The 16043-nt window shown below is 38.9% G+C and overlaps 1 protein-coding gene across 6 annotated transcripts in view; it reads right to left on the bottom strand.

Annotated features, from left to right (window-relative positions):
• LOC140118478 (uncharacterized) overlaps window positions 1-16043 on the bottom strand; it is a 197753-nt gene that overhangs the window by 103028 nt on the left and 78682 nt on the right. For 5 of the 6 annotated variants that reach the window (XR_011853202.1, XM_072136451.1, XM_072136449.1 and 2 more), the window contains 5 exons: window positions 11543-11686; window positions 10683-10844; window positions 9377-9492; window positions 3624-3655; window positions 1692-1874 (listed from right to left, as the gene is read on the bottom strand). Coding sequence is in view for 5 of the 6 variants with exons in the window: in XM_072136451.1 (XP_071992552.1) it covers window positions 1692-1874; window positions 3624-3655; window positions 9377-9492; window positions 10683-10844; window positions 11543-11686 (637 nt within the window). In the remaining variant the exon portion in view is untranslated. The remainder of the gene's footprint in view (window positions 1-1691; window positions 1875-3623; window positions 3656-9376; window positions 9493-10682; window positions 10845-11542; window positions 11687-16043) is intronic. The other variant, XM_072136452.1, reaches the window with a different exon arrangement.

Here is a 16043-nt window from a genome sequence, read left to right on the forward strand (position 1 = left end):
TTCCACCAACGTACCTCCAGGTGATCCCTGGATTAGGCTGTTCACCATCACAGGCTCCCCATCCTCCATCCTGAGGGATCCCGACCTACACACTGTGGTTGATCCAGGGAAAAACCTATTCCATCAGCCTCTTCCTCCATTTTCTTGCACACACCAGCTGCTAGAACCCGCCAGGCTCTGGACAAGACCTTTTCCCTCATTTACCAAGCACCGTGACCATAGCATGCCCAAGGCTGTCACAGACAGCCACTCTTGTATTCTGGGCCCCGGCTTCATCCAGGTCAAAAGAAAGGCTAGGTCCCAGTGGTGTATTTTTATGTTTTTCTCTGATATCAGTTGTTCCCTAGGGATTTATTGTACTATTTTCTCCACCCTATCCAGTATCCAATTTGGGTATTACCTACTTCTTAATTTTTTACAATTTTTTTTTCTTTCAAGCGTCAAGACATTTGGATTAGAAACAATCATCTGTGTGCGTATGAGCTCTCCCACTGGTATGGTCTTAACTACGTGGTTTGGATGACAAGATGTAGCATTTAATGTGGAGTTTGGCACCTACTAATGTTATATCCAAGGACTTCAGTTATATGAATCTAAAGTTCACTTATGCTTTACACTGAAATAAAGTGGAGTTCAAATAGTCCACAATAGTCCACAAATGCCAATGCTTGGACAGGATATCCCTCCCAAACCAGAGGTAGGCCATCAATGAAGCGACCATAGCACCTGATGTGGGAGATAAATGGATTGTCCGAGGTGAAGATTAATTCTTCCACACAACTAGCCATATACAAATGGGGAACATTTCCCCCCAAATTTCCACTCCACACTTTTGTAAGTAGAATTAAAATAATTGTGCTCTTACTGACATTAAATTTTACAGACATTATCAAAAATTGTTTCGTCTAATTACTGTGTGAATTGTACATGTACAGATGATATTTAAGGAAGTGCAGTACAACATCATGATGCAGAGATTGTTAAAACGCTACTACATCACAAGTTAGCAAGCAGTAGCTAGAGTTCCACACATAACTATCAAGCTATGATATAACATGATTGGTGTCCTTAAGATAACTGGGCAATGTGATTAGAAGAGATTGTAGGTGATGATCAACCCAATCTCCAAGTTTTTCGTTTAGAGAACCTATTCTGCTACTAAAGGTCTCAAAGGCAGAGGAAACATTTGTTTGTGGATTTTAGGAAATGAATGAAAAATAGAAACAATTGGAAGTTCCACAAACAAATGCTCCGCCTCCTTGTCTGTTAAGGCACCCGTAGTCACCCACTTATCGATTAGTTTTTTCAACTTTTTCTGAAGTATGAAGGTCAGATCCGATATCAGATGCTAATCGATATTGCTATCTGTAAGAATCTCCACGTTCAACTGGCTATACAATGTTGCATTCAAAAGGACAATGGCACCGGCTTTATCTGCTTGGCGTACAAGCAAGTCCTTATTGTCTTGAATACCAATAATAACTGTCCTTTGTTTTTTTCCTTTTTTTACATTATTAGATTTATAACCTTCTTGTCTTATTTGGTGATACAATGCAACAAGGTCTTTTTCTATTTTATCCTTAAACACTTCCAGAACTTGAGGCCGAGATTGAACAGGATAAAAAAAAAAAACTGATTTTGAGTTCTAAAACATGGTGCATCTGAAACATCGAAATGAGATATAGATTCACCTGTTAGCTGTCTCCGCATAACTAATTGGAATTGATCATTAAATGAATTCATGTCTCTGTTCAGACAATATAAGGGTATTGGCTGATATCTTGGTATAATTGAGTTAAAGCTTTTTGTTTCTTCATCAGTATCCCAATCCAAATGCTTATGAATTGTAATATTTCTTGCCAGTTTGTTCAAATCTAATACAGTTTGAAAAATAGTAAAATTATTTGATGGAGTAAAACCTAGTCCATTTGACAAAATAGACTCTTGTTCAGATGTGGAAAGATTTATTACTAGACAATTTATTGTTTTTGATGTCTTGGGGTATATTGTATTTCCTAGTATGTTTTCGTCTGTCCCTTTCTTCTGTTTCTTGCTTTTACCCTTGTTTACACAATAGTTTTATTCAGCAGGAAGGAGGCCATGGATAACAAATATATACAATTATCACGGTCACGGTGCCTGGATCTATGAGTAAGTGCCCCTGCTTTATCCATGCTTGATTCTGATGGTAGGTTTTCTTTAAGAATTTTGGTAATCATGATATAACATGTAGACACACATCTGCCCATATTCCTCTAGGGCAGTGATGGCAAACTTTTTAGAGACCAAGTGCCCAAACTGCAACACAAAAACTCACTGATCTATTGTGAAGTGCCAAGACGGTAATTTAGCCCATTAAGACCACCAAACAAGAGCCAAATAATACTACTACATGATAACCACCACCATTACAGCATAAATAACATTGTACTCATAATAAAACTACTGTACAATGTCAATATTACCAATAATATCACAATACCAGGAGCAAATATATTGATTAATACCAGCATTACAAAACCAGCATTAAATTGAGCCCGACTACTCCTGATAAGATAATACAAATTAACACAGCTGAGACTTAAAAACACCATCAGGTACTGCAGAAACACCAGAAACAAAAAGACAGATAAAAACAATCAGGCTACATAGCAAAGTGGTAGAGGACCGACTAAAAAGGCCACAGGACCCCAGTTCAAATCCTGACTGGAACAGGCACAATAATCCTTACCCCCACTGTGCCTTTGTTGAAAATTGCCCAGCATCCCAGCTTAAATCTATCTCCTCCCCCGAGTAAAATCCTATCCCAAACTTTTTCTCCCTTTGTCTATGTTGGTCCCAGCCACTGCCATGTGACTCTGCCCACCATGGCATGGCTCTGCCCATCACAGGGTGTGTGAAACGGTGACAAGATATGCAATTTTCCACACATTGCTCAATGCATTGAGAGTGGCAGCTTGAAAAGACACAGATCTGTCAGTCAAAATAAGAAGTTGGGGTTCACTGGCAACCTCATATTTGTCCAATAAGAAACAAACCATTGCTTTAAGTAATTCTTCCTTTCACTTTAAAATAAGTTTGTCTTTTACTGTTTTTTGGGGTCTTTTGTCCAAACACTGCTACAATTTTTTTTTCAATTTAATACAGGCAGTCCTGGGGTTACATACAAGATAGGTTCCACAGATTTGTACTTAAGTTGAATTTGTATGTAAGTTGAAACTGTATATTTTATTGTAGTTCCAGACAAAAAAATTTTTTGCCCCAGTGACAACTAGAGTTTCAAAATTTTTTGCTGTATTGTGCCAGGGATTATCAGTAGAGATTCATTACAAATACCTTACAGCTGATCATTGCAATCTGGGAGTATACTAAAGCATTCAAAGAGCTTCACCAGAGGTCACAGTGGGCAGAGGGGTCCGTCTGTAACTAGGGGTCATCTGTAAGTAGGGTGGTCTTAAGTAGGGGACCGCCTGTAGTAATTTCCAACAACAAATAACATGATAAACTAAATCTGTTCATCTTAGTATTCATAAAAATATTACAAATTAAGGCGTCTGTTCATAGTTTATGATACAGAAAACAGTAGGGCATTATTCTTCCTTATTCTAAAAGACATTACATACCTTGGAGTCTTGGAAACGCATCATGGACTTGCCTGCACATAAAAAGTACTAATTAGTTTATTTAATTATTTATTTTTTTTTGCTGTTACAAGGCACAGTTCAATAAGCTGTATTCCTAGTGGATTTACAAGTAAACAGTATTAAAATTAATTTTCAGACAACAATAAAAGTGCACAAAATAGAGAAAAATATTTTCACTATGACCGGAGCTCCAAGGATTCTTCTTCTCCCTCTTATTTTATCTTAAAACTCATCGAAGTTTTAAGATAAAATAAGAGGGAGAAGAAGAATCCTTGGAGCTCCGGTCATAGTGAAAATATTTTTCTCTATTTTGTGGACTTTTTCAAAGACTGTGTGGACCGGTCTTATACCGTGAGTAGCTCCTTAAGGGGCAAACTGTGCACCACGAACAACTGTGTTTTTGTGCTAACAATAAAAGTGAATCAGTAAAAAGGTGGAAGCCAAATTAGTCAAACCATAAATAACTTAAACAATGTATTCCACAGAAAAAAAATCCCTTTCCCTTGGATTATTTGTTTCATCATGTAGTAAGACACAATTGCAATGGATTCAATCTTTTTACTGTTGTTGTTTTTTGCCTTTTACAGATCAGCTACAAAGTGAAAACTCATCTTCACAAATTGAGTTTGTCGACTGGGAATTTACTGGGAAGTGGCCCCAAGCTGTAGGTCCATTAAAGGAAAAATACTGCCTGGATTGCATTTACCAAAGCAGCTCCAGCAGTCAGTAGTGGATTGTAACATAGGAAGTTTGGGCGGTAGCACAGGGCCAAGGCTTTCTAGGGGGTCCATGTCCAGCGAAACCACACACCAAATTTTTTACTGAGAAATCCTTGTACATCTGATCCTGCTTTCAAGACACATGTACACAAGAGCCATTTAAGGACCTGTGAAGGTCCTCCAAAGGCCCTTAAACTGCAGATTGGAAGCAGATAGAAGGGACACATCCTCCATTTCCCAAGAAGCTTGATTCTAGTACCATATTTAAAGGGTGATTCCAGACTTGTAAGGCCTATAATATTCATACAGCCAAGGGGCCATGACAGTCTCAATCCGTCCCTGCCAGCAGTAAATTCCTAAGACCCCCATCATGCATAATCTGTCCTTGAAATGGTCTCATACACTCTAATTTTTATAAAAACAAGACTTTTAAAATATGCAAATGAACTGCAAGTGCAGAGGGGGTGGGTGTATTCAGTGCTCCAGGGGATGTGTAATTGCCACTGCAAACTGAGTCCCGAGGGGAACTTGTGGCTCATCTGCATATTTGTAAAAGTTATTTTTACAAAAACGAGAGATAATTTTATGGAGAGATCCAGCATGATGGGGCCTTAGGAATCTACCGCTGGAGCTGCTTTGGTAAGTGCAATCAAGATGGTAACATTATATAACACTAACAACTTTAACACTACCCCCTATATACAAGGATATACCTACTATAATTCTTTCCTATTTACACGGATATAATTGCTCCCAAGTACAAGAATATAACTACTAAAATGCTAGTCCTATGTACAAAAATGTAACTCCTGTGTAGAAGAATATAACTATAATACTGCCCCTGTGTACAAGAATATTTTACGTCTATAATACTACCCCCTAGGTACAGGAATAATGTACAGGTATGGAATGTCTCCATTCATCCTCCATTCCCATAGAGTTACATGTACAATAAAGAAGGTCTCCATTTACCCATTATTATTATTTACTATTATTATTTATTTATAAAGCACCATTAATTCCATGGTAATTCCAATCAGTAAGGGGTTCACATAGATTATATTATGACAAAAAAAAATGCAAGTACAAAATACAAAACTACAGTGATCAGGAAACAAGTGGAAGGAGGACCCTGCCTGTGATGGCTCACAATCTATATGGGAGGGAAGATGGAAACATGAGGTGTGGGAGCAGAGTAGTGGAGTTATTGTGAACATGTGGGTTTTCAGGTTTAATTTGAAGGTATGGAAAGTGGTTGGACAGTTTGCCACATTTTGGTAGAGAGTTCCATTGCATGGGACATGCATGGGAGAAGTCATGGATGCGGTTGTAAGAAGATATAGTAATGGAGTGAAGCTGAAGGACCTGATGGGCGGTATTGGCTGATGGGTGTTGCATGTTGCAATCTTACTTATTTCATTCTACCATTATTTATAGCAGAAAATAGATTTCTGCTCTAAATAATGGAAGAATTTCTATTTTTATTTAAAATAAAGGAAGGGCATAATTTAGCATAAAATGGCAGTATTACTTCAGAAGTTTACTTCTTGTATATATTCTAAAGGACAGTAAAAAAAATTGTAAATTAGATAATTGTAAAGGAACACTTTCAGATACATTGTCACGGGTGCCCCCGTGATCCTTGACTTGTACCCCTCTCCGTGGGGCGGCTCCCCCTCGGCCCTCACCTATTTCTCCACGATCCTGCTCCCGTCCTCCCTAGGGTGCGCGTGCCGGGACCGGAGATGTAAAGGGCCAGCGAACCCCTGATTGGCGCTGGCCACTACTTTTTCCTTAAAGGCCGGTATTTCCCATTATTCCCCGACGGATCTTTGCGCTCACTAGCCTTAGAGAAAGCTTCCTACTTTCCTAGCTGTTTTTCCCATTGCTGCCCTGCTAGTATTGCTGTAGTTGACCTTGGACCTGACCTGTGACCTTGCATCTCTGCCGCCAGCCCTGACTACGTGCCTGTACCTGACCTCAAGCCTGAACACTGATTCTGTACCTCGACCTGGGCTGCCACCGCGGGCTAATCTCACCAGTGGAACAACCTTTTGGCACCCTGCCGCAGCAAGACCATACCGCTTTGCGGCAGGCTCTCATAAAGACCAGGTGCCACTTAAATTCTGGTCAAAGGTGTTGGCTAGTACCATCTCCTGTGGTGATCCAGGGGGTCCAGTGACCCCAAACCCCAACATATATTCAAGTTATTGGTACCAGGCATCTGCTGTTAATGTCCTTAATTATCTAACAAACCCTATTAAACTGGCAGCCGAAGGTCCTTAATTATCTAACAAACCCTATTAAACTGGCAGCCGAAGGCCCTCTACACACTAGCTAGTGTGATGCCTCCAACTCGCATCACGCTGTGTGTGCTGGCTGGAACGTTGGTCCCGAATGCTCATCATGTCAGTTCAGTTCTGGTTGTCAGATTTAAGGACATTCCAGCCAGCACACGCTGCAAGTGTTATGCAAAATGGAAGTATCACACTTGCTAGTGTGTAAGTGGCCTAACTTTCAGGATTTCACTGACTTTGCAAAAATGGTGTGCCATTCAAAAGTGACTGAAACCCTCCGGCGGCAGGTTGCACAGATGAAGGCCAAAGGGGTGACCCTATCAGCCATGAAAAGAGAAGTTTGTGATTTCTAGAATGCTGCATCTTTACAACATCAAAAACTAATACCCCAAGAAGGATGGTAATCCTCAAAAGACAAATGCAAGATAGGGTAATGCGGTGAATCTCCAAGGGTAATTGTTTCTACACTGCAGCTGGAATTGCTCGCCAGTTTAGGAGTGAACAGGTTAAGTATCAGTCTTGTCATACAGTGTCTCAAAGTTTAAAGAAGACCTGTCGCCAAAATTGACTAACAATGCCTGCTGCTAAAGGGTTACAAGTTCATCACCTAAAATTAGCTGCCAGTGAGGCACTGTACCTTAATTACAGACATTTTCTGATATGCAAATTAGCTGGCTTTGTCTCTTCTCTCTCCCAGGCTTCCAGTGAACCACACCCCATTATTTTGACTGACAGATCTGTGTCTCTGTAAATTACTGCTCTGCCCCCTTGTACTTAGGGAATGTTTGCTAAGGAGGAGGAGTAGATGGGAGGGGCCGGCTGAGCAGGACACACCTCCTCTAATGCCAGGTAATATAAGATAAAAGGTGATTTATGTTGATGTAAGCTAAACAAGTGTTAACTAAAAGTTAGTTAATAGAGCTCTATAGGAACCTGTCACTGGCTGTATATCTGAAAATGTGGCGACAGGTTCCCTTTAAGAGTATTCCTACTCTGCAGAGACGAAACCTTTTATTAGCAGAAAGGCTAGACTCACTTTTGCTGAGGAGCGTGTTGTGTGGACACAGGAGAAGTAGTCCACAGGTCATTTTAGTGATGAAAGCAAGTTTAATTTATTTGGATCTGATAAAAAAAACGTTGGTGCTTATTTACTAAGGGTCCCGTGGCCGCATTTCTGTTGGGGTTTCCTTAGTTTTCAGGGGTGGTGCCACTGGGACAGGAATTTAGAAGGGGATTGTGTCGCATGTGATTGGATTTTGGCGCATCGGCACTGGCTTTCATGCAACAGAAATTGGGGGGGGGGGCGGACCGTTGGATTCGGACAGAGCGCAGGATTTAACTTTAAAATTGTGTTGCAAGCCATGCACTTACATGCACTGTGAGGAAGATGGTGAACTGCGGCAGACGTAAGCGGGGAAGCAACACATGTAGGATATCGGGCGCACAATCTTCTTGAATCGCTGCACAGTGCATTGTTGTCGGACAACGCGCTTTTCGTGTTCTCCTGCGGACCAGGTAAGTAAATGTGCCCCATTATGTTTGTCGACAAACTGGGAAATTTGGCAATATGTTGTGGACAACGGAAAAGACAGAAATGGTAATACATTTATTATGTCTTCTCTTCAGGGTCTCAGGACGCCTCTGATATACAGAAATCTGTTCCGCTCCTGCAATTGTGCAGAAACACAGAAGCACATCACTGTAGTACCTGCATAATATGATTAAGTTTTTCCCAACTTAGAGCATATCTACCTTGATGATTTAGTTGTCGGAATCAGGGAAGTAAGAAAACTCCTTAAGGATAATATGCCATTAAAGGGGGCTACCTTACAAGGTTGATAAGTTGCAAAGTTTTCTTTATCTTATCACAGAAAATGTATATGCATATTTTCTTCTCAATTCTATGAAGATTATCCAGAGAATGACTGTAAAGAGTCAAGTCATTAGAAACATTATCAGGTTCTAATCCAATCAGCTTTCAGTGGTGTATGAGAAGAAAGGGAGGGGATAAAATGTACATGGGAACAGACCTCTTTAATAAAGTAAATTACAATGTTCATTATTATCATCTGAACTATTAATTGAAAAGTGTAGTTAAAAGTACACTTACACAAGGTAACTCACTTTATTAGTTAGCGGGGCACACACTGTATACAATTTTTTCTTGGCACTGTGTATAATATGAATAATTCATAGGAGGATGCTACATAGACTTCTATACATAAATTATAATTAAGTAATGGCAACTGTAAATATATTATAATGAATTAGGCAGTGTATCTGTATACATAAATAATTTAGTGAGATATATACAGTATAGAATACTTTTTATCTTAATTATTTATTTAGATTTAAATGTATTTAGTGGGTATCTTGTGTTGAGAGGTGGTTTATTTAACATACCCCAGGGCACAGAATAGTCAAGTGGTAGTTGTTGTCCATGGGACAGTATAGTATAAGTGACAGCAGCATTTTTAGGAGCGCAGTGTGGAGAGGTGTTGCAACGAGCCACATTCTGCAGTGATGGTCAGAATAAGTCTACACAAAGTTGCTAGATGCATTTTTGCTTGCCTGAATATAAATATATATATATATATATATATATATATATATATATATATATATATATATAGAGTGAGAGAGAGAGAGAGAGAGAGAAAGAAAGAAAGAAAGAAAGAAAGAGGGCACTACTAATTTGGACGTATTTCTTTGTTACCTCTGTCTTACTCGATTCATGCTTGGAATATCAGTCAACAATCCTCCTTGTTGTAGGTGGATCCAAGCTTTCTGTATATCAGCTGTAAGCAAGTGATATCCGCTTTTTAAAAATACCTGCACGAAGGAATTGTAGAAAGAAAATGTTAAACTTACATTACAATATGTTTTACATTTGTTTTGCACAATTGTTTAAATTGTTTCTTTTATATTTTTTGCAGGCTAAATGTGTAAATGTTGTCTACTTTTTGCATTGCCTATTTGTATAATAATTTATTACCCATTTGAAGATTTTTACATTTACACATTTATTTTGCAGTAAAAGGGTCACTTTAAAATATCTCCAAAGAAAATTTTCTAATGATCCAGCTGAACTGTAGACAAGTATTTCTTTCATGGATAATGATTAAGAGCAAGTTCGTTGCTTGAAATTTGTTGGCAATTTTTACTGTCACTATGGAATTTGCAATATACACCAATAAAAAAATACTTGTCTACGGTTCAGCTGGGCCATTGGAAAATGTTCTTGAAGATTGTTTTACCCTTGCAGAAGAGAGGTCCTTGCTTTTCTGGACATAAGAGTGGTTTATGGTGAGCTGGATTTCAAACTTCCATACATCACTTTAAAAGATGCAGATGATCAAGATCTTCTGAAGAATTTATAATGTGTCCATAGCAATTCTAATGACTACTAACAGGATCCCAATACTGGATGCAGTGCAGGCAATGAATGATGATGCGTCCACCTGCACAATTTTAAAAACTGCTGCCTATGATCTATAACTGACCCAGCAGTTAGGGGGGCAGCACTGTGACTACTGGTTACTAGTGACCAGTGGCTACTTTGTTTTTATCCAGTTTTATATATAGTATATATACATGCATACTTGGGCCCAGATATATTGATGTGCTAGTTTTATGTCTAATTGTGCACTTAAAAGAACATTTTTGGAGCTTGCACATATGTTTGTATACCACTTCTGTGTCATGGCTACACTTTGTCCCGAGAAAAAAAAAACTGTGCATTGGATTTTAAAAATGTTGGTGAGGTAAGGATTAACAAACAATCTTCATTGCAGACACATTACAATTGATCACTGCAGTCTGGGACCAAAGTACAGTAAATTACCAGCATCCAGAGATCATCACCAGACATCACATTGGGCAGCGAGGACTGTTTGTAACTAGGGGTCATCTATAAGTCCAATGATTTTTTCATTTAAGCATTCGAAAAGCAAAGAATATAAACACACAGAATACCTGCAGAACTGGTATGTATAGGTATAAATGTAATAAAAGGGCATTACCTGTCTGATTGCAGAAAAATTTTCAGCAGCCATGATAGATTCTTTTAGTAACATAAGCAATATAAGGCAGAAACTTTCTATTACGTTGCGATTCCAGCTTTGCATGAACAGCTGATCCCATATTAGTAAAACTGCAGGTAGATCCAGTGAATTTACAAATCCCTGTTGGAAATAAAAGTAAAATACCTTAGGGGGCATTTATCATTACTGATGTTTTATTCCACTGCTTTTCTTGTATGGCTGATCCCTGTGCTCTGGCAGTTGGATGCAGTTATTTTTCAAAAAGGCACAGGGCTAGTGATGTTTTTAATAATAAATAATTATTATTATTTCTCAAAAAGGCACCGGGCTAGTGATGATTTTAATAATAAATAATTATTATTATTTCTCAAAAAGGCACCGGGCTAGTGACTTTTGTGCAAATTAAATGGCACCATGGCACATTTTACACATTTTTGTTGGCTTTTGACTTCTGAATGGGAATGAAGGGCTTTTGTGTGCAAACAAAATGTGCAATTTTAAAAAGGTGCAACCTATCTGTATTAAACATTTATTGTAATAATTTATTTATCTGTGTAATATAAAGTATTGCATTGCATTAGTAGTTCTGTACAGTCAGCTTGTGAGCCCTCTTCATATATTCTTAATAGCCCCATGATGTACACATATGTTATGGAGCATTAAGGAGTTAATAAGTCAATGAACTGCCTGCAAAAAATAGCGAACAAAGGAAAACAACATTCCTGTGCATGTAGCCTTAGATGGGCACCATGTAATTGTAATACCAGTACAAATGTTTAAAGAATGACCATGTGTTACAGGTTAAGCACTTATGTTTATGATTACCCAGTTTTTCTTACCTCACCCATCCATTTTCTAAGGAAGATGACTGGGCTTGCCAACTGTTCCTTGTAGAAGTTATGCAGGCCTTGTGGCTTGTGGTTACCTGAATAAAGTTTCAGAGCTTCTTCTCTCTCTCTAGCTATCAATTCTACTAAGAAATCCTGCAAACACAGAAAACATTGCCACCAGTAAATTACTTTTGTTGAACATTAGTAACTGCCAATGTTCACTGCTGTTATCATCAAAATATATTATGGTCAAAAATTATTTATGTTGAGATTGCAATTTATTTCATTACAGTCGAGCATAATTCATTCCGTGCAGTGTCGATGCTCAATATCCTTCTACATAATAATTAGAGAGTTTATATTTCATACTAAATTGTTACTACTCCAATTCAAGGCTGTGTTGTAGGGGTTGCATGGAACTACAAAGAAGGGTCTGATTTTATATTGAAATTACTTCTGTGCATGAGCTTTAGCAGATGTAGCTCAATGAGAAGCATTGAATTGTCTTTCAGAATCTGCTGTGAATGGTTCATAGTGAGCCTATGACATAGATGTGAGCAAAGTCCTTGACAGTTCAAATCCATTGTTGTATATACTATATTTCACAGGAAAAATTGCACCATATATACTTGAGTATAAGCCTAGTTTTTCAGCACAAAAAAATGTGCTGAAAAACCCTAACTCGGCTTATACTCGAGTCAAGAAAAAAAAAAAGTTAACTCACCTTCTGACGCTCTTGCGGCTGACATCATGGTGCCTGCGACGGTCCGGGAGGGGCTGGCAGGCTATATACTCGAGGGGGCAGGCAGGCTATATACTCAAAGGGGGCAGGCAGGCAGGCTATATACTTGAGGTGGCAGGCAGACCGGCTATATACTCCAGGGGGCTGGCAGGCTATATACTAAAGTGGCTGGCTGGCTATATACTATAGGGGACAGGCAGGCTACATACTCCAGGGACTGGCAGGCTATATACTGGGGAGGGGCTGTGACCAATGCATTTCCCACCCTCGGCTTATACTCAAGTCAATAGGTTTTTCCAGTTTTTTGTGTCAAAATTAGGGTCTCGGCTTATACTCGGGTCGGCTTATAGTCAAGTATATACGGTATATCTTAAAGAGGTTTTCCAAGAAGATTGAAAACCTTGAAGAAAGGGGGTTTCTCATTGCGCTGAAAGAATAGCAACTAAGATAAGTCTGTACTATCATCGTGTGTAGAAGGTCTAAGAAATCTAGGTGTTCTCACTAGCATTGCCGACAATCATGATACACATTGGTGTTTAAGTGGATTTGATTGAAAGAACAAGAAAATGCATTCCAACATGTATGGCCAAATAATTATATTGGCTTGTCACCTAAAGGTTATAAATAGTTATTAAAGTCCAAAGTTTGGTGCTCATTAATTTCTTTATAAGTGTTTACATAATAAAAAAGCTCCAAATTCTTTGCCTTTAGCCATCATAAGGATAAGCCATTGCAGCAAAGGGGACATTATAGGAGGTGCTGCTTAATGAAAGCAAACATTTTTCCTGGCTGTTGCAGGAATGGCAACACTATAGTTTGGCTGCTGTAGGAGAGTGGGGATTATAAGGGGGACTACTGCAGGACAGGGGCATTATAAGGGTGGGGTCACACTGTCACACTTGGCGCTTGCAAACACAATGCAACAGGCAGGGGAACTCGGCCCAAACGCATATGTACATCTGATTGGTAACAACACCCCATGTCTTGATTTTGTAAATGCTACGCAAGTGTCATGTGTGATAACATAGCACGGGCTGATAAGAATCGGAATTCATTTTCATTCATTTATTTCTTTGCTGGTGTGCGGAGTTTTAAATGCAGTAAATCTCTATCAGACAGAAAAAGCTCCAATTTACAGACAGCCATTTTGGAGTTTGATGCCTTGTCTATGCAGAGCAGGGAACTAGTTTTGCTGTATAGGAATCCATAGATGTTGCCAAACCGATTTCCTGTGCTAACAAAGGGCAAACCACTGACGCATCCGGTCTTTTCTTTCTGGAAGAGATTTAATGGCTTGGCTAATAGCAAGAATAAAAATCCGGTATTAACAATTATTGCAAATAATTAACCACCTTGCAAATGGTAATGCTAGTGGTACATTTCTTCTTTGTACATCTAAAACCAATTTTTATATCCTTTCCTACGTTAACTTGATAGTTTAACAATTTGAATCTTAAAACAAAAGGGTAATTTTTATATTATTTTTAATAGTTTTAAAAGTTGTCAACTATGACAGCTTTAAATGCGGTAAAATTGCAGAAAATCTGTGTACATCTCTGATGTTCTAAATGCATTGATAGCATTGTAACATTTAATGTGTCAGCAAGCTCCAGTGTAGAATCATTTCTACAGCTTTGGAACTCTTGTACTAGCATAATACATGTGATCCATTTGCCCATGTGATGGTTGCTGTAAATACAAATTACCTTAAACGCTGCAGGCACAGATGCATCATAAAACCAATATAATAAATATATTTGCTATTCACAAATGCATAGTCTTCAGTTGGTTCCCACAACCTTGCTTCTAAATAAATACAAAAACTGGCAGGTCTCCATTAATGGGGTGACTACCGAAGCGAGGGTTAGGACCAAATGATGCTTTACATCAAAAACCCTCCAATGTTGGAGTCTTACCATCTGCTTTTTAACCACTCGTGCAGTTTTATCTCATTGAAATGATCCTGAATCAGCTGTTGTAATTACTGTACTGACAACATATGTCAATTTTCAGTAGAGGGGAAACTGTTCACAATTAATTACCCAGAAAATACTAGGAACGCGATTTGTGAGAATTTTGTCTAACAGTAAAATCAGCCACTTTCCAAATGTCACAATGAGATGGTTTGCTTAACAGAGCATCACATTTCTCCCAGCATAAAAAAAACTAATGTTTCATTAGGACAAAAATCCTCTTGATACTAATAAAAAAAATGTACACTCTAAAATACCTTGTTTTCATTTCAGAACTGAATAGTACATGTGATAGTATTAAACCCTTAACCTTCCAGAAATCGCCCATTTTTTTAAATCTGACATGTGTCTTGTGAGAAAGTGAGAGGTGTTGTTTGGGAGAACTGTTATCTGTCATATTGGCAGATGAACAGATGAAGGTTTATGATAACAGCCCTGGATTTGACTGCATTAACATAAGCAGACATTTGGTAAGTATGCAAATACGTTTTCCAAGGTGTTTAATGGAAAACAATTCCACCTTTTGCTACCTTGAAAGGCAGCCCCCTTAACATCAAGTATGACCTACAAGAAGTCTAAAAACATCATGTGGGATTAAGCCAAACCAGTATATCTATTCCAGAAGGAACAGACTCCCAACTGTAGACAGCTCTGTTGAGGAGACCCAACCAGGTCGAAACTGTCTACAGATGGGAGTCGGTTCCATCTGGAAGAGATATACTGGTTTGGCTTAATCCCACATCATGTTTTTAGACTTCTTGTAGGTCATACTTGGTGTTAAGGGGGCTGCCTTTCAAGGTAGCAAAAAGAGGCATTGTTTTCCATTAAACACTTTGGAAAACGTATATGCATACTTCCCAGAATTCCCTAGTGAAGCGTCTCTGGCTTTAAGTCTCCACATGCCTTTAAGATGGCCATAATTTGCAATCTCTCCGTAAGGAGAGCACCTACTGTCTGACCCCAGACATGTGGTAAGCAGGAGTAGTCTGTTAGTCAATGTTGGCCTAGCTAGCAAGGACACATTAGTACAGTCTTTACTGGGCCTGCTTATTATGGTGTAGGGGTAGGCTGCTAGTAGGATGTCTACTTCATCTGGGCTCCAGTCCTGGTTTTTGTATAATCCACAGGTGCAGGTCACGGGGCTCGTTAGTTCCTTATTTAGACTGCAGGCCAGAATTAGTGGGTAATGCACTACCCAGAGAGCTGAAGGAAGGGCCGTGTTCATACAGGAAAGTTGACTGAGCGCCTCCTGATATACTGCTGCCCAACAGCATGTGCCTGGCAGCCAGGTGCACGTATAGAGAGGGACATGCTATTGGATTAGACAGTACTTAGATGAGTAGGGTTTGTTTATGCCTATGCTAAGGCTGAATTTAAGTTGTTGACCGCAAAGTGTTAATAAACCACTTGATTTGGACCATAACCTGTGTGTGGTCCTGCTTCCTGCACCAAGCGTCTGCCAGAGCTATTGCCCACAGTCTCTATAAGTGGTTATAACTTTGGAACGCTTTAACATATTCATGGGATTTTGAGACTATTTTCTTGTGACACATTGCACTTCATGTAAGTAGGAAAATTTGACTTGTATGCTTTAGATTTATTTATGAAAAAAAATGGAAAAATTCTTGATTTTCAAAATTCATAACAAGTCATAACAACAAAATAACAAAAACTATGTTGGAATAAATGGATGTATGTAGCATAGCTGTATGTCAATGGATGTTTTCCATAGAGCTGTGTGTGTTGAATGGATTAATGGTAATTGGATTAATGGAATGGATTAATGGGGCAGAGC

This window comes from Engystomops pustulosus, chromosome 2, assembly GCF_040894005.1.
Source record: "Engystomops pustulosus chromosome 2, aEngPut4.maternal, whole genome shotgun sequence".
Lineage (NCBI taxonomy): Eukaryota > Metazoa > Chordata > Amphibia > Anura > Leptodactylidae > Engystomops > Engystomops pustulosus.